We start from the raw sequence: 23,100 nt of genomic DNA, 5'->3' as shown, positions 1-23,100 counted from the left end.
TGCGAGTGTATACCCGTCCTTTTTTCCCCCTAAGGTAAGTCTTTCCGCTCCCGGGATTGGAATGACTCCTTACCTTCTCCCTTAAAACCCACATCCTTTCGTCTTTCCCTCTCCTTCCCTCTTTCCTGATGAGGCAACAGTTTGTTGCGAAAGCTTGAATTTTGTGTGTATGTTTGTGTTCGTTTGTGTGTCTGTCGACCTGCCAGCACTTTCATTTGGTAAGTCACATCATCTTTGTTTTTAGATATATTTTTCCTATGTGGAATGTTTCCCTCTATTATAAAGACAACACATAAGGACGCAGGACGTCCCTGATGTATGGTTGTGCCATCAGAGTTGTCTCAATCACTACCAGCTGTGACGTAAAGCCATAGCCGATGGTTACCCACACCGTGACGGCAGTAGTAACACTGCCGTGCCGAAGAATGGGACCTGTTCCGAAGTTGCTACCATACTTGTTGACAATGGTCATCTTTTATAATGCAGAACCGCAGTTCATCGCTGAACTTTAGTGTTGGGATGTTAACACGAGACAGTAATTCCCTGGTCTGGCTGACGGTAGTCTACGACAAGGTGAAATGTCCTCAGATGGCAGGTGCAGATGTGGAAAGATGATAACACTGTCTCACACGAGTATGCCGTATCTCCATTTCCTTCACAAGTGTCTGTTCAATATCTGACCCTGTTCACACTCATTACATATGGTACCAGTGTGGTAACAACACTAAACACGAACAACGCTAATGCACTCTAGTCGCTGTTCTACTTGTGACAGAGAGTTATGCCTCTAACGAGGGAACCTCCCCATCGCACCCCCCTCAGAATTAGTTATAAGTTGGTACAGTGGATAGGCCTTGAAAAACTGAACACAGATCAATCGAGAAAACTGGAAGTAGTTGTGTGGAACTATGAAAAAATAAGCAAAATATACAAATGAGTAGTCCATGTGTAACATAGGCAACATCCAGGTGGGTGTGAACCCGTGCGCGCCGTGGTCCCGTGGTTAGCGTGTGCAGCTGCGGAACGAGAGTTCCTCGGTTCAAGTCTTCCCTCGGGAGAAAATTTTAATTTTTTCTTTTCAGACAATTATCAAAGTTCAGGCACTCACATATTATCAACTTCGCTCTCCAAAATTCCAGGACATATTCAGATTTGCTTGGACATATGCAGGATTTGACGGTCTACACACGGAAAAATTTGAAAACGTTAAAAACATATGTTTTGACAGAGCACAGACAAAACTGTGCGACTGTGAAACTGTTGCATTCATTTGTTGCAGTTAATGTGACAAACTCTTATGTTTTCACACTTTTTTGGGAGTGATTATCACATCCACAAGAAAACCTAAATTGGGCAAGGTAGAAGAATCTTTTTACCCATTCGCCAAGTGTACAAGTTAGGTGGGTCGACAACATATTCCTGTCATGTGACGCACATGCCGTCACCAGTGTCGTATAGAATATATCAGACGTGTTTTCCTGTGGAGGAATTGGTTGACCTATGACCTTGCAATCAAACTTTTTCGGTTTCCATTGGACAGGCACGTCCTTTCGGCTACTGATCACACGGTTTTGCGGTGCGGTCGCAAAACACAGACACTAAACTTATTACACTGAACAGAGACGTCAATGAACGAATGGACAGATCATAACTTTGCAAAAATAAAGTAAGTAAACTTTTCACTCTAGGGAAGATTTGAACCTAGAACCTCTCGTTCCGCAGTTGCTCATGCTAACCACGGGACCACGGCGCTCCTGAACTATGACTCTCCTAGATGTTGCCTATCTTGCACGTGGACTACTCAGTTTGTATATTTTGCTTAGTTTTTTCATAGTTCCACACAACTTCTTCCTGGTTTCTCGATTGATATGTGTTCAGTTTGTCAAGGCCTATCCACTGTGCCAACTTATAACTAAATCTGAGGGGGGTGCGATGGGGAGGTTCCCGTGTAAGATATACATACCCATTAACAGTCTGTACATATGTGAAGCAGTGACATTCACCAATATCTTCTGGGTGCTTCACTATTTGTTTTTTTTTTTTTTTTTTTTTCAGGCGTTGTATGTACAGGGTGTAAATGGTATAAGCTGCCAAAATTATGCAGAAAGCACAGCCTGGTGTGCTTCACTAAACAGTCTAATGAAATGTTGTATCACATTCTTTATTTTTGTATTCCTAAAATACATATGTTTATAGTATTTATAGTGGGTACATATCTGTTTACATTGTCAACTGACAGTACAAACCTTGCTTGTGTATTACCGACATCAACGCAACGCTCTGAGAAACGGACGAACCAGAACAACATAAACATTGGATGTGTACGACGACATGGTGAGGCAGTCAGGTGCCACCAAAACAAGCAATGTAAACAGTTACTGGGCTGTCAAGAAGTGTAATTAATTTTATGTAAACAATTAATTAAGTACAACTAGAGGTTTTCTCTTTTACAACATTACCACAATGAAGGTCGTCCTAGTAAAGACTCCCGACCACAGTATCCTTAACTGTGACACCTATACAAACTTAACAAAGAAACAATATAAGTGATCAAAAATTTTTGTTTCAGCGTTGTGCACCCTTTTCTGTGCTAAAGACAACCATAATGTGTAGTAATGAATAACATTTTTCTTTCTGGTGTTGTAATTATGTATACCACCGTTCCTTTTGAACTGCAGTGGAGTATTTACAATGAAGTTCATGAGCAGCTCGGGGAATAGTTGGTAATCTCTTTGGCTTGTTCCAGTTTTATCCCAGTAATTCTGCTATGTGGCCACTTTCCAGTTCAGTATTTGGAGCTTGGCTGTTACTCTTTAGTCTAAAATTTCACGGGCTTTCATCGAGTCCCCTTTATGCAACCAGTAGGAGGCTGCACCACATCTTACCATGATGTCTACTGAGTAGATTCTGAGGACCACCAGTAAAGCATCATTTGGCCTAGTGCTAAAGGCCCTGTGAGTCTGAGGAGCGCACTCCTCTAAGCACATCACAGTATTTGACTGTTCCACGTGCATCAAAACATTTGCTTCATAGCTTGTGACTGATGTGAAAACTGCATCACGACAGGTTATCACTGCTTGCAGGAGTAGCTTGTAATTTGCTGTTGAGGCATGGGTAATTTTTTGCATAATGTTCTTGCTTTGTTTATGACTGACTGAACCTGTTGTGTGAAGCTACACTTTGCGTCCAGTTGAAATCCAGGGTATTTCATGGCTGTCTGATCATAGAGATGCTTTCTAATTTAACTGTAGAATTTATACATAATGAAACTTGATCTTTAAGGAAAATGTATATGGTTTTCTGTCGGGCTATTGCAAGTCTGTTGTTTACACACCATCACTGCATCTGGGAGAGGACCCCATTAGCCACCTCCTCCAGCTGAGCTCTCACTTCTCACACCACAGCCAAGACGCCAGCAGCATATGCCACCACCCAATCCACTTGGTCATCTTCCACAAGAGTGGTTCAGTTGCCAGGCCCCAAAATACTGGCCCACAAATTGACTCCTGTGGGCACCCATTGGTAGTCCTTTTTATTAGTTTGTGTCCTGGCTGACCAGTCCACAACTTTACCCCTGTAATAATGTATGAAGCTGTAATTTAGACACTGGAGAACCCATCCGGGCAAAAATAGCAGGCCATCATCAAGTATGAAATGCTCCTGCGATTTCAATTAATATTGCTACTGCATATTTTTTGTTACATGTGTCTATTATTTCGATTACTGTATTATATGGATCTTCAATCCATTTCCATTTTCTTAAACCAGACTGGCAATGATTAAGTCCGTGAAGCTCTCGGCCTAGGGGTAATGTGTCACAGAGGAGCCTTTCCAGAACCTTTGCAAGTGTGTTAGTCAAACATATTGCTCTATAGCTTTTAGGATTAGCCATATTTTTAGCCTTGGACTTTTTTATTGTAACAGCTTTTGCTAATTTCCAGCTAGCAAGGACTTTTTCCAGAGTTAAGGACTCATTTAGTGGTCTGGTCAGGAATGGAACAATTTGTACTTTTATTTGTTTCAGAACTTCGACATGATTATTATCTGGTCCTGGAGCTTTTCTGTTTTTCAATTTCATTATGGCTCGGGCTATTTCTTCTTCAGTTCAGCAAACTATATGGTTATTAAAGAATTATTGTATTTATTACTTAGTCCACATTTGTGTTGTTTGTTGATTTTGTTATCTTCTTGATCGTTAATTGGGAGGAGTTTGCCAAGCAGATATTCTGCTGACTCTCTCCGTCCATAGGTCATTGAGCCATTTTCATCTTTGATTGTGGAAAATTGGTCTTCGGGTGGTTTCTCAGGTAGCTTTCGCATTGCATCTGTATGTGTTGATTAAACAATTCTTGGTATTGGGTCTTATGATTTCTGTAATGTGCCAGTCAAGCTGCCTCAATGGCTGTGGAGAGGACCTCTGATAACCTCTTCCAGCTTGCCTTGTACATTTTCTGTGAAAATTAGGTTTCGACCAGTGTTATTTATATTGTTTACTGTGAATGTAAGTAAATTGTGATCACTGCTGATCAACCCAGACTGGACTGACCACTTGAAAATATTACTTATAACTTAATGTCTATGTTATAGCTGTGCCGGCTCTGTCACTGTTGGTTCACGTCTAACAGATCAAGTTCTTGAATGATGTCTAAAACCTTATTGGCCTCTACCATCTACGTGTCTGCTAAACCGGAGCACTTATCACATTTATATCTGCTGTTGTCAATAAGTTTTTACCATGAGTGTAGTTATCCACACCAATCAGAGAAACAAAATGTTAAAAATATTGTCTGCCTGAATGTTCTGTTCTAGGTCCAATCTTGTTCCTGCTTTATTAATGATTTAGACACAGCAACCCCATTCAGGACATGTATAAAATTTACACATAACACCAACATACTGATAAGGACTTCTATACATGAACTTTTGTCCAATATTAACGTTGTGTGATTTACTGGACCAGATAAATAATAGTAATGAAACTTGTATTTCACCCATGGCTAAGTAAGGAACTTAAAGGGTACTAACTGAATAACACACTTCCGTGAAAGGCAATTAGCTCACTTCTCGACCAGCTAATGATAGTTACTCCTATCCCAGATGCAGTGATGGTGCGTAAAAAAAAAAATCAAGCGTCGGCCAAGGGTGAGAATTGCGAAGGGGTTCATTTGAATTAGTAAACGCTTTCCCACGTATTCGCGATGATTGGGAATGGCGCCACCTTGGAGAATTTTTGGTAAAACATTCGCGTTGTTCGGTTATTCATAACGAACTACAAGCGTACGGCAAGTTGCACATTGGATACTATATGTTTTGGATGAATTTAATATCAGTGCCATAGATCAAAACGTAACGATATTTCATTGAGACAGTAGCAATTCATTAAGATGAAGTGTATAACTCTTTGTTATTCCCAACAACTTTTTCCGTGCCTCCGGTTAACCATTCATATGTATCATAACAGTGCCAGAGTCTTAAAGCTTAGTCTGCTCGCCTTTAGACATACATTTCTTCAGTACAAGTTTTTGTGATAGCTCTATCTGCCTTAGATTAATGACCAGTCACATAACTGCCCTGTTGCTTTACTTAAATAAAAATAAATCCTGTAACGCCAATGACATTGCCGGCTTTTTAACGTCATACAACTTAAATAGCCACATACACCTGCAATAGTTGAAGAAGGCCGTGGCATGAAAAAAAGCCCATAATGTGCCTTTGAGGGAATGCATTCGTTGTACAAACTGAAATAAATTCACGAAACTGAAATTTATAGTACTGTTTCTGGAACTGGTTTCCACACACTTCAAATATGATTATGTTTGCGGTTACTTCAAAAATCGTTTACTTGTGTCACGTTGGCATTGGAAGACTCTGCATTCGTTTGTTTTTTACTTTTTGTAGTGTTTTGTACGTGGTGTGTCATCTGGACAGAGCGTTTAATCGGAAGATTTGTTGAAGTTAATACATTCGTTGAAAAGTTTTAAGACACATTATGACTTTCGACCCTGTTTACGTCAAGACAGAAATTTTGTCACCTAATGCTGAAGAGGTAAATCTTACTTTCATTTGCCTGCAGTATGTGGGCGTAACTTTTAAATAGGCTTGTAAACAACCACGCGTCAAATGAATTTTCGTGCTAACCTCATTTAGCCGTTTATTTACAGTACCTCTTTTCTGGCAGATTGGATGCATCAAATAAATTAGGTCAAGAATTCGATAGTTTGCAGTCGAAGTCGAATTGTTTTGTTAGTATTTTCTACGTTAATTCCAGAGTTCCTTTGTCGCACCATAGTGGTACAGTGACGAAGACGCCTAGTCAATTATCTTAAACTAACTTATATTTAAACATTTGTGCATCCAAAACTGCTAAGAAATAAGTTTGATTTCAGCCACGTCTTGCGATAAATCAGGATGATGAAAACATGTCATTAAAATTTCAGATACTATTAGTCATTAGGGAAATGAATATCAAATAACGATTGGAAGTTGTGACGTTTGCTTGCATTTAGAATCTGTTGCACACTTAAGGTAGTGCAGGGGTCAGTAGCCCACTGGATATTGGATTTAATGACATTGTGTGATTGAATGATTCCCCATTCAAATACTGGACATTCTGTATTTTGTATCAGCACTTAAATCTTTTAGTAACATTAAAAACAAAAAAAAAAAAAAAAAAAAAAAACACTGCTTATCAGGAACTTCATTTTATACATGCAATGAGAGAAAGGGAATTCCATGAACTCGTGCTTAATACTGATTGAACAATTACCACCAGCAATGTGAATGCAATAGGCTTGTTTTGAGTTGCACTTGAACTTTTTGAGTTCTTGAAGCATAGTTGTTTAGGTCCTAAATGATTTTCTGAAAATTCACAAGCACAAATAGTTAGTAATTTCGACAAATTGTTACTCATATTTTCCCCATAAGGGGATCGATGTTGGGTCAGTCCTTGGTCTTGTTATATATAAATGATATTCTATCATATATCGAAGAAGCAGAAATAGTTCTGTTAGCTGATGATACAACCACTATAGTGAAATCTAATGGAGTAAGTTCCACACTTGAAAAATTAACAATATTTTCTTGGAAATTAAACATTGGTTCTCTTCAACTGGACTGTCACTGAATTTGGAATAAAGACAATACATGCTTTTCAGTACTGCACAAGTCCTGATGACACCATTAGAAATAATGTATGAGGATCAATCAATAAATGAAACAGATGTTTATATTGATAAGAACCTGAACTAGGAATCACATGTTACTGGTCTTAAATGTCTAAGTTTCGCAGTTTTTGCATTATGGGTAATACTAGATTTTGGAACTGAAAAATGTCCAAAATTTGTTTTACTTTTTCTGTTTCCATCCACCAACATTTATAGCATTATATTCTGGGGAAACTGATGGCTGAGGAAGAAAGAGTGGTGTTGCAGAGAAGTTTGTAGGCAGCTCTTTGACCACCTACCCTCCATCTTGTGTGTGTGTGTGTTGTTTTTATAAGGATTCAGCATGTTATCTTACATAGAGAGTCATCATCAGTTGCAGAAGTAAGTTTGGGTGTGCCCAGGAAAGTGTGTTGGGACCCTTGCTGTCCATTTTGTATGTCAGTGACCTTGCAGACAATATTAATAGTAATCTCAGACTGCAGGTTATGCAGTTATCTGTGAGGAAGTACTGTCTGAAAGAAGCTGTGTCAAAATTCAGTCCGATCTTGAAAAGATTTCAAAGTGGTGCTGTGACTGACAACCTGCTTTAAATGTTCAAAAATAAAAAATAGAGTACTTCACTAAGCGAAAAAATATGGTATCATGTAACTATGATATCAGTAAGTCACAGTTGGAATCGGCCAACAATTACTTGGGTGCAACAGTTTGTAGGGATGTGAAATGGAAGAATTGTCACATAGGCAGAGTTGTGGGTAATGCAGGTGGTAGACTCTGCACTTCCCCAGTATTCTATCAATAAACCAATCTCTCTACAAAGGAGATTGCTTACAAATCACTAGTATGACTGATTTTAAACTATTGCTCAAGTGTGTGGGACCCACAACTGATAGGATTAACAGGGCATATTGAACATACACAGAGAAGGGCAGCATGAATGGCCACAGGTTTGTTTGCTTAGTGGGAGAGTGTCACAGAGATACTGAAGGAACTTAGCTGGAAGACTCTTGAAGATAGACATAAACTATCCCGGGAAATTATATTAACAAAGTTTCAAGAACTGGCTTTAAATGTTTACTCTAGGGATATACTACAACCTCCTACATATCGCTCACACATCGATTGTGATGATAAGATTAGAATGTTTACTGCACACACAGAGGCATTCAAACAATCATGCTTCCTGTGCTACATATATGGATGGAATAAGAAGAAACCCTAATAACTCTTCAGGCAAATGCCGGGATGGTTCCTTTGAAAGGGCATGGCCGATTTCCTTCCCCATCCTTCTCTAACCCGAGCTTGCTCTCCGTCTCTAATGACCTCATTGTCGACGGGACATTAAACACTAATCTCCTCCTCCTCCTCCTAATAATTGGTACAATGGGGTGTACCCTCTGCAATGCACTTCATGATGGTTTGCAGAGCACAGAGCATAGATGTGGGTGGAGGGAGAGAGGGAGGGGGGGGGAGAGAGAGAGAGAGAGAGAGAGAGAGAGAGAGAGAGAGAGAGAGAGAGAGAGAGAGAACACCTGAACTACACCTTTTGAGTATTTTGGTATAATAGTATAAGAGACCTGTGGCCTCTGGTAACTCATTACAGAGTAATTACAGTTTGTTTGATTTCTTACACCTTAAATACACGGTGTGTCTTATTTGGAAACAGACTTGTTGCATTCACTTACAGTACTTGCTGTTGACAGAAGTAATAGCTACTTTAATTTTAGTTCTCGAGATTGCATTCAGTACTTCTTGGTTCTGTCTCGGGTTTGTTTTTGTGTCAGTGTTACTTTTTGGTTAACACTGATACACAGTAGCATGGAAATGATTGATGAGGAGTTGACCTATATGCACCTTATGTATGGGTTCAGTAAATGCAATGGAAAAGGAGCATATCGATGCTATACTCACAAGGGAACCTCCCCATCGCACCCCCCTCAGATTTAGTTATAAGTTGGCACAGTGGATAGGCCTTGAAAATCCGAACACAGATCAATCGAGAAAACAGGAAGAAGTTGTGTCGAACTATAAAAAAATAAGCAAAATATACAAACTCAGTAGTCCACGCGAAGATATGCAACATCATGGACTTTCCAAAGCACGGAGCGCCGTGGTCCCGTGGTTAGCGTGAGCAGCTGTGGAACGAAAGGTCCCCGGTTCAAGTCTCGCCTCAAGCGAAAATTTTTTCTTTATTTTAGCAAAGTTATGATCTATCCATTCGTTCATTGACGTCTCTGTTCACTGTAATAAGTTTAGTGTCTGTGTTTTGCGGCCGCACCGCAAAACCATGCGATTAGTAGACGAAAGGACGTGCCTCTCCAATGGGAACCGAAAATTTTTGATCGCAAGGTCATAGGTCAACCGATTCCTACACAGGAAAACACGTCTGATATACTCTATACTACACTGGTGATGGCATGTGCGTCACATGACAGGAAGATGTTGTCGACTCACCTAACTTGTACACTTGGCGAATGAGTAAAAAGATTCTTCTACCTTGCCCGATTTAGGTTTTCTTGTGGATGTGATAATTACTCCCAAAAAAGTGATAAAAACATAAGAGTTTGTCACATAAACTGCAACAAATGAATCCAAAAGTCTCACACTCGCACACTTTTCGCTGTGCTCTGTCAAAACATATGTTTTTTACGTTTTCAAATTTTTCCGTGTGTATACCGTCAAATCCTGCATATGTCCAAGCAAATCTGAACATGTCCTGGAATTTTGGAGAGCGAAGTTGATTATGTGTTAGTGCCTGAACTTTGATAATTGACTGAAAATAAAAAATTAAACTTTTTCCTCGAAGGAAGACTTGAACCAAGAACCTCTTGTTCCGCAGCTGCTCACGCTAACCACGGGACCACAGCGCTCCTGTGTTCTGTCGGTCCTTGATGTTGCCTATCTTGCGCATGGACTACTCAGTTTGTATATTTTGCTTATTTTTTCATAGTTCCACACAACTTCTTCCTGTTTTCTCGATTGATCTGTGTTCAGTTTTTCAAGGTCTATCCACTGTGGCAACTTATAACTAAATCTGAGGGGGGTGCGATGGGGAGGTTCCCTTGTCAGCAGTTCTAGCAGTGACTGTAACCACCTCATAGTAGTTTTACATCTGTATCTAAGCTCCCATCAATAACTGGCTTCCTTTGTCTTGTTACATTTTGGTGATTGTGTCTTGCAAACTTTTTCACTGTTGCGAATAAGATTTTCGGAAACTAAGATATTTCTGGTAAAGAAACTAAATAACCCATAATTATATTTATTGAAAAAGTCAGCAACCATTTGTTCAAAATAAATTTGTTGAATTTCAGTGAAGTGAGATAACTGGACATTCACACACAGTACTGCATACAAGTCCATCAAGTACCGCAGCAACCACCAGTGTTCACATACAGTGGTAGTTGATAAGTGTGCATACAGTACTGCGGATGAATGTCAGTTATGCGGGAGTTGTTACTGGTATCCTTACGTCTGGTCCATTGCACTGTTCTTCGAGACATTTTCTGTGCGGCCTAGGAGTATATGAGCTGGATGTTCTGCTGACATGCTATGTACCAAAGATCACTGTATGAATCCCTTGAAGATGGAACTGCTGTCCTGGAACCTGATTGTGCTCTCCATTTATCAGAAAATATGTAACTGTAGTGGCTATTATCAGTCAAGATTACTTGACTGTGTATCTTTAAAAATTTCTGCAAGAAACTGTAGTGGCATTAAAAATTCTACAGTTTATTTTAATTTACTAATTTTGTGAGTTGATTAATTGAATTTTAACTGTGGAAGTTATGTTACATTATTCTGGGAATGTTTCATTTCAGGATTTACAATTATTAACAAATTTCTTGAACTAAATGTTTCTAGAATATATGTTGTGTTGTGGTCTTCAGTACAGAGACTGGTTTGATGCAGCTCTCCATGCTACTCTATCCTGTACAAGATTCTTCATCTCACAGTACCTACTGCAACCTACATCCTTCTGAATCTGTTTAGTGTATTCATCTCTTGGTCTCCCTCTACGATTTTTACCCTCCACGCTGCCCTCCAATACTAAATTGGTGATCCCTTGATGCCTCAGAACATGTCCTACCAACCGATCCCTTCTTCTGGTCAAGTTGTGCCACAAACTCCTCTTCTCTCCAATTCTATTCAATACCTCCTCATTAGTTATGTGATCTACCCATCTAATCTTCAGCATTCTACTGTAGCACCACATTTCGAAAGCTTCTATTCTTTTCTTGTCTAAACTATTTGTCATCCACATTTTACTTTGATACATGGCTACACTCCACACAAATACTTTCAGAAACGACTTCCTGACACATAAATCTATACTCAATGTTAACAAATTTCTCTTCTTCAGAAATGCTTTCCTTGCCATTGCCAGTCTACATTTTATATCCTCTCTACTTTGACCATCATCAGTTATTTAGCTCCCCAAATAGCAAAACTCATTTACTACTTTAAGTGTCTCATTTCCTAATCTAATTCCCGTAGCATCACACGATTTAGTTCAACTACATTACATTATCCTCATTTTGCTTTTGTTGATGTTCATCTTATATCCTCCTTTCAAGACACTATCCATTCCGTTCAACTGCTCTTCCAAGTCCTTTGCTGTCTCTGACAGAATTACAATGTCATCAGCAAACCTCAAAGTTTTTATTTCTTCTCCATGGATTTTAATTCCTACTCCGAATTTTTCTTTTGTTTCCTTTACTTCTTGCTCAATATACAGATTGAATAACATCGGGGATAGGCTACAGCCTTGTCTCACTTCCTTCCCAACCACTGCTTCCCTTTCATGCCCCTCGACTCTTATAACTGCCATTTGGTTTCTGTACAAATTGTAAATAGCTTTTCGCTCCCTGTATTTTACCCCTTACACCTTCAGAATTTGAAAGAGAGTATTCCAGTCAACATTGTCAAATCTTTCTCCAAGTCTACAAATGCTAGAAACGTAGGTTTGCCTTTCCTTAATCTTTCTTCTAAGATAAGTCGTAGGGTCAGTATTGCCTCACGTGTTCCAACATTTCTACAGAATCCAAACTGATCTTCCCCGAGGTTGGCTTCTACTAGTTTTTCCATTCGTCTGTAAAGAATTCGCGTTAGTATTTTGCAGCTGTGGCTTATTAAACTGGTTGTATTATTAGTATTAGTATTATTAAACTGATAGTTCGGTAATTTTCACATCTGTCAACACGTGCTTTCTTTGGGATTGGAATTATTATATTCTTCTTGAAGTCTGAGGGTATTTCGCCTGTCTCATACATCTTGCTCACCAGACTGTAGAGTATTGTCAGGAGTGGCTCTCCCAAGGCTGTCAGTAGTTCTAATTGGATGTTGTCTACCCCCAGGGCCTTGTTTCGACTCAGGTCTTTCAGTGCTCTGTCAAACTCTTCACGCAGTATCGTATCTCCCATTTCATGTTCATCTGCATCCCCTTCCATTTCCATAATATTGTCCTCAAGTACATCACCCTTGTATAGACCCTCTATATACTCCTTCCACCTTTCTGCTTTTCCTTCTTTGCTTAGAACTGGGTTTCCATCTGAGCTCTTGATATTCATACAAGTGGTTCTCTTTTCTCCAAAGGTCTCCGATCCGTAGAACGCCAGTTTTCTTTCTCCTGATAACGACGTCCTCTTGAGTAGTCCCCGCCCGGAGATCCGAATGGGGGGACTATTTTATCTCCAGAATATTTTACCCAAGAGGACGCCATCATCATTTAACCATACAGTAAAGCTGCATGCCCTCGGGAAAAATAACGGCTGTAGTTTCCCCTTGCTTTCAGCCGTTCGCTGTACCAGCACAGCAAGGCCGTTTTGGTTAATGTTACAAGGCCAGATCAGTCAATCATCCAGACTGTTGCTCCTGCAACTACTGAAAAAACTGCTGCCTTTCCTCAGAAACCACACGTTTGTCTGGCCTTTCAACAGATACCCCTCCGTTATAGTTGCACCTATGGTACGGCTATCTGTATTGCTGAGGCACGCAAGCATCCCAACCAAAGGCAAGGTCCATGGTTCAAGGGGGGAGGGTTAGAATATATATTACTAACTAAATAAATGATATGAATATAATAGAGGGAAACATTCCACATGGGAAAAATATATCTAAAAACAAAGATGATGTTACTTACCAAACGAAAGTGCTGGAATGTTGATAGACACACAAACAAACATACACACAAAATTCAAGCTTTCACAACCAACGGTTTCTTCATCAGGAAAGAGGGAAGGAGAGGGAAAGACGAAAGGATGTGGGTTTTAAGGGAGAGGGTAAGGAGTCATTCCAATCCCGGGAGTGGAAAGACTTACCTTAAGGGGAAAAAAGGACAGGTATACACTCGCACACACACACATATCCATCCCATTTCCATTTGTGTTTGTTTGTGTGTCTATCAACATGCTAGCGCTTTCGTTTGGTAAGTCACATCATCTTTGTTTTTAGATATAATTAAATAAATGTGTAGATCTGTGGTATAAGACAGGGCATGTATTATTGAGGTAGAGCTAAGTATTTCTTTTACTGTCTGTTTTTCATCATATTATGTCACACACACACACACACACACACACACACACACACACACACACACAGAATATCTATATTTAAGTAATTTACAAGTGTCCAGTGACAATTGGTTGTTCTGTCTTGTCTAAATGGGACTTTACTTTCTGGTATTCCGGTTGTGAAGTGGTGAGTTCATCCTAAATTCAGTCTTGCTGTTAACCAGGAATACCACCTGGGGGTGTACGCATTGAAATGAAAGTGTGAGAATCCCTAGGTCACTGAAGAGGCTGTCACAAGATGTTCCATTTGCAAAATACTCTTATTGCACACTTCTATAGAATAAATAGTTTTTCACCTTAGATGCTATGCACAGAAGATTATGCTGTAGGACAAGTCTTCTTCTTCGTTTTCCAGTGGTGTTCTGTTGTTTGTTCCAAATGCTCTTGTGGGAGTTTAAGGATGCCATTGTTTTTTACATTGATGGCTCTAAATCCGCCAGTCACATGGCATAAGCTTTCACGCCTTCTGTTGGCACGGAACACCATCTCTTGCCTGCCAAATATGGAATATTCACTGCAGAATCGATGGCCATCTATCGGACGCTCTGCTTCATTAAATGGTCCTCACTCACTTGAAGTTTGCTATGTACAGACTCAGTGAATGGCCTTCGGTCTATCGCTTGGTGTTTTTGCAGCCACCCCTCGGTCTCTGCCATCCGTGACCTTTCTGATTTTGGTGATGCTGACTCTTTTGGTTGATTTCCTTTGAGCTCCCTACCATGCAGATATCCTGGCTAATGAACTTGGTGATCGTCTGGCTGGCAGGGGTGCAGGGGAGGGAGGGGGGCGGCTACCTATACCCTGTTCTCTGAGACCCCTCTGGGCACAGATTTGCAGCTTTACATCAAATCCCTTTTTGCTCAATTGTGGGCCAACTCTTTGGAGGCTACCCCTCTGTCAAATGAACTTCACACCCAAGTGGCATTCTTTCCTCTTCCTCTCCCAGTGGGAATCTCCCATCCTCTGCCATCTTCATAGTGGCCACACTAGACCCATGGTGTTTGACTATGCAGTGGGCTCCCCCCCCCCCCTCCCCTTTTGTAGTTGTGGGGCTCCGTTCACAGTGATCCATATTTGTTGGACTGCCCCCACCTTCTGGCCCTTCACATTAAATATGTGCTCCCACCTTCCTCGCCTTGTGTGTTAGTCGATGACCGTCACACGATTACGACTGTCCTCAGTTTTCTTCGTGAAAGTTGTTTGTCCTCTCAGGTTTAAGTCCTTTAATTTTACTCTGAAATTTGAGTTCCTCAGTTAGTGTAGGTGTTGGTTATGGAGAAGACCTCGACTTTGTCTCCACACTGGCCAGGTTCCCTCTTCCTTTTCCCCTACATTTTGTTTCGTCTGTTGTGCAGTTTTGTTTCCCCTTTTCTTGTGTCTTCTTCTCCTGGTGGTGTTCGCATTCTATTGTGATAATGGTATGGTGTGGATGTCAGGACAGGTTGGATGAGGTGCTGGTACCGCACTGCATGTAGTGTTTCTGGGGCACCCCAGCCCTCCCTGTTTCCACCCCCCCCCCCCCCCCCCTGTTCTTACCTCTTCTTGCTGCCCGTACGTCCCTTTTCCCTCTTTGTTTGCCCATTACCCATTCCCCTTGGCTGGACTGTGCTGTTTGTGTTCATCCTCCATTGATTTCTGCCATCTTAGATAATGGGACTTAAGACCTCGCTGTTTGGCCCCCTCCCCCCTATCGACCAACCAACAAACCATCTTCTTCCTTTTCTTGTGCCTTTGTCCTGCATTGATGCAAGTTTGGTGTAGCTGATAACACCACACCCAGGCTTTTTATTTATTTATTTACTATTTTTTATTTCTCTCCTTTTTTACTACTTCCCCCCACCTCTCCCTCTCCCCACCTCTCCCCTACCCCCTGCCTAACCTGCTGCACTTCACTGTCCATCATCCCCACCATACTATCCCTCCCCACCCCAGCCTCCTCGTTACCCCCCCCCCACCCCCCCACCCTGTCACCGCTCCCATCATGCACTGGTACTGCTGCTCACAGTGTGGTTTCAGATGCCTGAGATTGCAGTCGTGTGTGTGTGTGTGTGTGTGTGTGTGTGTGTGTGTGTGTGTGTGTGTGTGTGTCTATTGTTGATGAAGGCCATTGGCCAAAAGCTTTAAGTGTGGATGTCTTTTTGTTGTGCCTATCTGCGACTCAGCATCTCCGCTACATGGTGAGTAGCAACTTTCCTTCTCATAATATTGTTATAACAACAGATGTGCCACAGTTAATTTAACAGGGGGCCGGGTGCCTTTTCTGTAGCCACCCTGTCACTTCTCCCGTGCCCCACTCACCTCCCCTGGTTTGGGATGGTATATGTGTACCCCAACTGTCTGCGTGTAGCACCTGTACGTATAATCTGAATGTGAGAAAAAAGTTTGCTAAATGTTTGCAAATCATATAACTGAGTGAATCTTGCTACAAGCACAGTATTCACCAAGTGGAATGTGAGAAACTGCCCAAAAACCTCATCCACACTGGCTGGCACACCATCTCTCGTTGTGAATCCGCTAGGCGGGTTTGATCTGGGGAAAGTGCATCTTCCTGTCCTGTAAGCAGTCCTCCAACAGCTGTCCAAGTGGTTCGTTATGCCATATGACATAATTTAGTGAAAGTATACAAAGTATGCTTGAATTCTACCCGTCAACCCAGCGAGAGAGATTTCAGAGTGACCGAGCGAGGTGGCGCAGTGGTTAACACACTGGACTCGCATTCGGGAGGACGACGGTTCAATCCCGTCTCTGGCCATCCCGATTTAGGTTTTCCGTGATTTCCCTAAATCGTTTCTGGCGAATGCCGAGATGGTTCCTTTGAAAGGGCACGGCCGATTTCCTTCCCAATCCTTCCCTAACCCAAGCTTGCACTCCGTCTCCAGTGACCTCGTCGTCGACGGGACGTTAAACACTAACCACCACCACCATTTCAGAGTGCAAATGAGGCATTTTGGTTAACTTATCCACATACTGGTATCACCTCAGTTTATCATTCATCTGAATGCCCAGGGACTTCACACACAGAGCCTCATCCAGTGTGTGCCCACTTATCTCTTATTACTAATATCTAAAAGTCATTTATGTACCCCTTTCATCAGCAAACATAACAGTTCTTGAAGAGTACTTCAGAGTCCTAGCTAAATCATTTGTGTAAACCAGGAACTGGAGGAGGGCAAACATTTTACTTTGCTAGACTGCATATTGAATGTTTCCCCCTTCTGTCCTTAGATTTATTCCTCTCTTTATGTGGCCATCTGCATTCAAACATTGCCAAAGCAGGATTGTTATTGTTATCTTGAGTCTGAAGACTGGTTCAACGGAGCTTATCAAGTTAGTCTCTCCTTTGCAAGTTTCTTAATCTCTGAGTAACTATTGCACCCTACATCAATTTGAATTTGCTTACTGCACTCAAGCCTTGGTTTCTCCCCTACGATTTTTTACTCTCGTACACTTTCTCTATTACCACACTTACGATTCCTTAATTCCTCACATAATGTTCTGTCCACAGATCTGTTTGTATAGTCAGGTTGTCATAAATTTCTTATCTTACTTATTTGGTCTAGTACTCCTTCATTAGTTATTCAGTGTAGCCACTTAATCTTCAGTTTTATTCTGTTGCACCATATTTCAGAAGCATGCATTCTTTCCTTTTGTTAACTGTTTCATAGTCCATGTTTCACTTCCGTATGAGGCTGCATTCCAGACAAAAACCCTCAGAAAAGGCTTACTGACACTTAAATTTACATCTGATGTTAACAAATTTATCTTTTTTCAGAAGTGCTTTTCTGGTTATTGTCAGTCTGCATTGTATATCCTCTCTACTTTGGCCATCATCAGTGATTTTGCTGTCCAAACAGCAAAAATTATCTACAGTTTCTAATGTCTTATTTCCTAATCTATTTGTCTCAGCATTGCCTGATTTAATCTGAGTACTTTGTGTTACCTTTGTACCAAGCAAGGTTGCACAGTGATTAGCACACTTAACTCTCTTTCGGGAGGACAGTGGTTCAAACCTGTGTCCAGCCACCCAGTTTTAGGTTTCCGTGTTTTCCTAAATCACTTGAGGAAAATGCTGGGATGGTTCCTTTGAAAGGGCACAGCCAGTTTCCTTCCCCATCATTCTCATAATCCGAGCTAGTGCTGTCTCTAATGACCTCGACGTCAACTGGATGTTAAACCCAGTCTTCCTTCCTTAGCTTCTATTACCCTTGTTTTACTTCTGTGGGTGTTTAGGTTATAACCTGTTTTCAAGACACAACCCAATCCGTTGAACTGCTCTTCCAAGTGCTTTGCCATCTTACAGAATTACATCATCAGCAGCAAAACTCAAAACTTTTTCTTTCTGCTCCTTGAACTGTAATTGCCTTCCCAAATTTGTCCTTTGTCCTTTACAACCTGCTCAATATGCAGATTGAATAACATTGGGGACAGGCTGCAACTTCGCCTCACTTCCCTCTCAACTACAGCTTCCATTTCTTGCTCTTTGACATTCGTACCGGTAGTCTGGTTTGCCTGCAAGTTTTAGATAACCTGTAGCTCCCTGTATTTTATCCCTGTTACTTCAGAATTTCAAATCGTGTATTAAATCAAAACTGTCAAAAGCTTTCTCCAAATCTACAAATGTTGTAAATTTAGGTTCATCATGAAATATGTGTGCATTTACAGGCAAAGCACTAATTTTAGGCAAATTTAGAGCAGAAATTATCATTGATTCCTAAAGCAAAGTCTTGAAACTTATTAAAAGAGTTACATCATGGAAAACCCATGATACCACAACATGCACCTTTTCAGTGCTGTCTGCCCCCGGTAGCTGAGTGGTCAGCATGACACAATGTCAATCCTCAGGGCCCGGGTTCGATTCCCGGCTGGGTCAGAGAGTTTCTCCGCTCAGGGACTGGGTGTTGTGTTGTCCTAATCATCATAATTTCATCCCCATCAACGTGCAAGTCGCTGAAGTGGCGTCAAATAGAAAGACTTGCACCCGTCAAACAGCCTACCCGACGGGAGGCCCTAGTCACGCGACATTTACCTTTTCGGTGCTAAAAGAAACATAATCCAACTTATCGGCAGGTTCATGCACCCATCTGCTGCACTAGTCAGCAGGATGCAGAGCTGTTTATCATTCTCAACTTGACTGTGTGACGTATTTTTTCCACCCACTTGCTATCACCATGGAGAAGGTTCCTTTTTCTCCCCACCATCTGGTGGAAATGCTGTTCTGGCACAAATTCATTTGGTGGATCAGTTCCAGTACCAATATTTTGCTGGCAACAACCTATGTTTGAAGTCTACAAAATAATAATGACTTGCAGGTACCAGGAATAGAGATCAGCAAGTATACACTAATGAAACTTTGTATGTGAACTTGTAAGGGCTACAGATGTATAACAGACTTAGCTGGCACCAGCACTTGGGTAGCTCAAAACGGAAACCTCAGTTTTGTCTGCTTTTCACTCAGAAATCTCTCCTATCGGTACTGTGTTTATTTTTTATTTATTGATTTATTTATCGTGGCAAGATTAGGGCAGTTGGGCTCTCTCGTAAATCCAACAAGGCATTGTGCATACACTATCTGATCAGACGTCTCCAAACACCTCTAAGTAATGTGGAATTGACCACTAGATGCCACGAGAGATGAGCCCTCTAAGTAAAAAAGTAGGTGGGGAGTACTGCGCTGTCAAATAAAAGCAGCGCCAGCAGACTGGGTTGGTCAGGAGATTTATCTATTTTTTTCTTTATTGCATATTTAAAGACATGTTATATGATATTTTCTACATCTACATCTACATTTATACTCCACAAACCACCCAACGGTGTGTGGCGAGGGCACTTTACGTGCCACTGTCATTACCTCCCTTTCCTGTTCCAGTCGCGTACGGTTCGCGGGAAGAACGACCGTCTGAAAGCCTCCGTGCGCGCTCGAATCTTTCTAATTTTACATTTGTGATCTCCTCAGGAGGTATAAGTAGGGGGAAGCAATATATTCGATACCTCATCCAGAAACGCACCCTCTCGAAAACTGGCGAGCAAGCTACACCGCGATGCAGAGCGCCTCTCTTGCAGAGTCTGCCACTTGAGTTTGTTAAACATCTGTGTAACGCTATCACTGTTACCAAATAACCCTGTGACGAAATGCGCCGCTCTTCTTTGGATCTTCTCTATCTCCACCATCAACCCGATCTGGTACGGATCCCACACTGATGAGCAGTATTCAAGTATAGGTCGAACGAGTGTTTTGTAAGCCGCCACCTCTGTTGATGAACTACATTTTCTAAGGACTCTCCCAATGAATTTCAACCTGGTACCCGCCTTACCAACAATTAATTTTATATCGTCATTCCACTTCAAATCGTTCCATACGCATACTCCCAGATATTTTACAGAAGTAACTGCTACCAGTGTTTGTTCCACTATCATATAAACATACAATAAAGGATCCTTCTTTCTATGTATTCGCAATACATTACATTTGTCTATGTTAAGGGTCAGTTGCCACTCCCTGCACCAAGTGCCTATCCGCTGCAGATCTTCCTGCATTTCGCTACAATTTTCTAATGCTGCAACTTCTCTGTATACTACAGCATCATCCACGAAAAGCCGCATGGGACTTCAGACACTATCTACTAGGTCATTTATATATATTGTGAAAAGCAATGGTCCCATAACACTCCCCTGTGGCACGCCAGAGGCTACTTTAACGTCTGTAGACGTCTTTCCATTGAGAACAACATGCTGTGTTCTGTTTGCTAAAAACTCTTCAATCCAGCCACACAGCTGGTATGATATTCCGTAGGCTCTTGCTTTGTTTATCAGGCGACAGTGTGGAACTGTATCGAACGCCTTCCGGAAGTCAAGAAAAATAGCATCTACCTGGGAGTCTGTATCTAATATTTTGTGGGTCTCATGAACAAATAAAGCGAGTTGGGTCTCACACGATCGCTGTTTTAAGAGAGTTTGTACATATTACATTTTTTGTTTGCCATCTTTTTGTAATTTTTTTTGTCTTATTTTTATCTGCAACATGAACAATTTGAGGTTGAAATATAAATAAAATTTTGTTGCTTTAGGAAGAATGTAAAAAGATGATAGGATAGAGGAGATATTTGTTAGTGCCATCACTAATTACGGCTGCCGTTGAATACCTCGGAATGAGTTCTTTGAGCCATTGACTGCCAGGCACAGCAAAATTGTTTATCGTTAGGATTAGCTATATACAATTTATCTACTACTTTGTATTAATTTGAGATGCTCATCCATGTACAACATTGGGTGCTTTCTTGGCTAGTATTCACTATCCTTAACTATTATTTGACTGATATGTACAGTTCCCCCCCTCCATGATCCGTAGACTTCGCTATCAGTTGGATGGTTTGCGTGTCTCAGTGATACAGATAGTTGTAGCATAGATATAACCAGAATGGAGAGATATCTGGTGAGAGTCCAGACAAACTTGTGGTTCCTGAGGAGGGGCAGCAACCTTTTCAGTAGTTGCAAGGCAACAGTCTGGATGAGTGACTGATCCAGCCTTGTGATGTCAACCAAAACAGCCTTGCTATGCTGTTACTGCAAACGGCTGAAAGCAATGGGAAACTACAGCCGTAATTTTTCCTGAGAGCATGCAGCTCTACTGTATGGTTCAATGGTGATGGCGTCCCCTTGGGTAAAATATTTGGAGGTAAAATAGTCCCCCATTCGGATCTCCGTGCGAGGCCTACTCAGGAGGATCTCGTCATCAGGAGAAACAAATCTTGCATTCTACAAATTGGAGTGTGGAATCATGGATCCCTTAATCGGGCAGGTAGAAAATTTAAAAATGTAAATGGATGGGTTGAAGGTAGTGAAGGTCAGTGACAGCAGGAACAGGACTTCTGGTCAGGTGAATTCAGGGTTATAAATACAAAATCAAGTAGAGGTAATGCAGGAGCAGGTTTAATAAGGGAGAAGAAAATAGGAATGCGAGTAAGCTACTATGAAAAGATAGTGAATGTATTATCATAGCTAAGATAAACACAAAATTCACACCTACCACAGTAGTGCAAGTTCATATGGCAACTACCTTCATAGATGATGAAGAGAATGAAGAAATGTTGGTAAGATAAAAGAAATTATTTAGCTAGTTAAGGGAGATGAAAATTTAATTGTGATGGGGGACGGGAATTTGAAACTAGGAAAATAAAGAAAAGGAAAAACAGTAGGTGAATATGGACTGGGGGAGGGAATGAAAGGGAAAGTCACCTGGTAGAATTTTACACAGAACATAATTTAATCATCGCTAACTCTTGGTTTAAGAATCATGAAAGAAGATTATATATGTGGAAGAGACACTGGAAGGCTTCAGATTGAATATACACACTTCAAAAAAAGTTTTGCGTTACCTCGGTTCTTTGCATTACCTCGGTTCTGAGAGTTCCAGAACCTGTACAGAAAATTGGAATAGAGATCAACATAAACATCATTTCCGCCCCTTTTTATTGCTCATGAAAACCACACATTGCATGTTGTACCACCATACAGCGAGACCTTCAGAGCTGGTGATTGAGATTCCTGTACACACCGGTGCCTCTAATACCCAGAAGCACGTCCTCTTGGACTGGTTGTAATGTCTCTTGCAGCGGTCTCTCTGCGATATTTTCAGAAATTTTATAAATTATATAACTCAGTACATATCTCGAAATATCTCTTCTTATCTTACCGATTATCAATGCAAAGTAGTTTCAAGCCCAATTATTCCTTGGAGCGTCCATTTACTCCATGGAATAGCTTCTCTGCTATCTATGTTTTCTCTTATGAAAAGAATGAATGAATTCTTGCCGATTAGTCGTGAAAGGAGGAGGATGTATATGTATGTATTGTTGAGCTAGTTGCCATCTTGATGAGATTCTGTATTAGAAGGAATTTAATACACGAACTAAAATAAAGTAAGTGTGTTTGCGTATTATTTAACTGATTATTATTGACAGTGTCTGCTTACTACGCTGTGTTGCACGGGATCAGTGGGGAACGTCAGATTTACACTGGACGAACCTGCCGTTTTGTATGCTCAAGATATCCAGTTACTTCAAATAAATAGGCTAACACGGTCTTACCAGCAGATCTCCGGTCTTCCCCATGTGATCACCGAAAGTTAATAATTATTACAAATGTTTTCAGGAGATCGACTGACAATTTTCGTCGCGCCGAGACTTCGAAATTGCTTCACTGCCTTATGGAATTTAAGTTAAGCTCAATTTAATCAGGATAGAACAGTATTGAACTGTGTGAATGTGATAAGCCTGCTTTGTGAATGAAAATTCCCTTAACATACGCATGTTTTTACTATCCTGATCAGTGAAGCTAAATCAGGCCGGTGTGAGAAAGGTTTTTAAATTTTA

The 23,100-nt window shown here is 40.9% G+C and overlaps 1 protein-coding gene across 2 annotated transcripts in view; it reads left to right on the top strand.

Moving 5' to 3' along the window:
- Positions 1–5,910: 5,910 nt before the first annotated feature.
- The window catches only part of LOC126212818 (zinc finger protein 454-like), a 285,869-nt gene continuing 268,679 nt past the window's right edge, over positions 5,911–23,100 (top strand). For both annotated transcript variants that reach the window (XM_049940230.1, XM_049940229.1), the window contains exon 1: positions 5,911–6,046. In XM_049940230.1, coding sequence (XP_049796187.1) covers positions 5,990–6,046 — 57 coding nt within the window. In that variant the 5' untranslated portion in view covers positions 5,911–5,989. The remainder of the gene's footprint in view (positions 6,047–23,100) is intronic.

The sequence above is a fragment of the Schistocerca nitens genome, chromosome 11 (genome assembly GCF_023898315.1).
Source record: "Schistocerca nitens isolate TAMUIC-IGC-003100 chromosome 11, iqSchNite1.1, whole genome shotgun sequence".
Taxonomy (NCBI): domain Eukaryota; kingdom Metazoa; phylum Arthropoda; class Insecta; order Orthoptera; family Acrididae; genus Schistocerca; species Schistocerca nitens.
The sequence above is the reverse complement of the archived record's forward strand: the minus strand, read 5'-3'. Positions and strand labels throughout refer to the sequence as shown.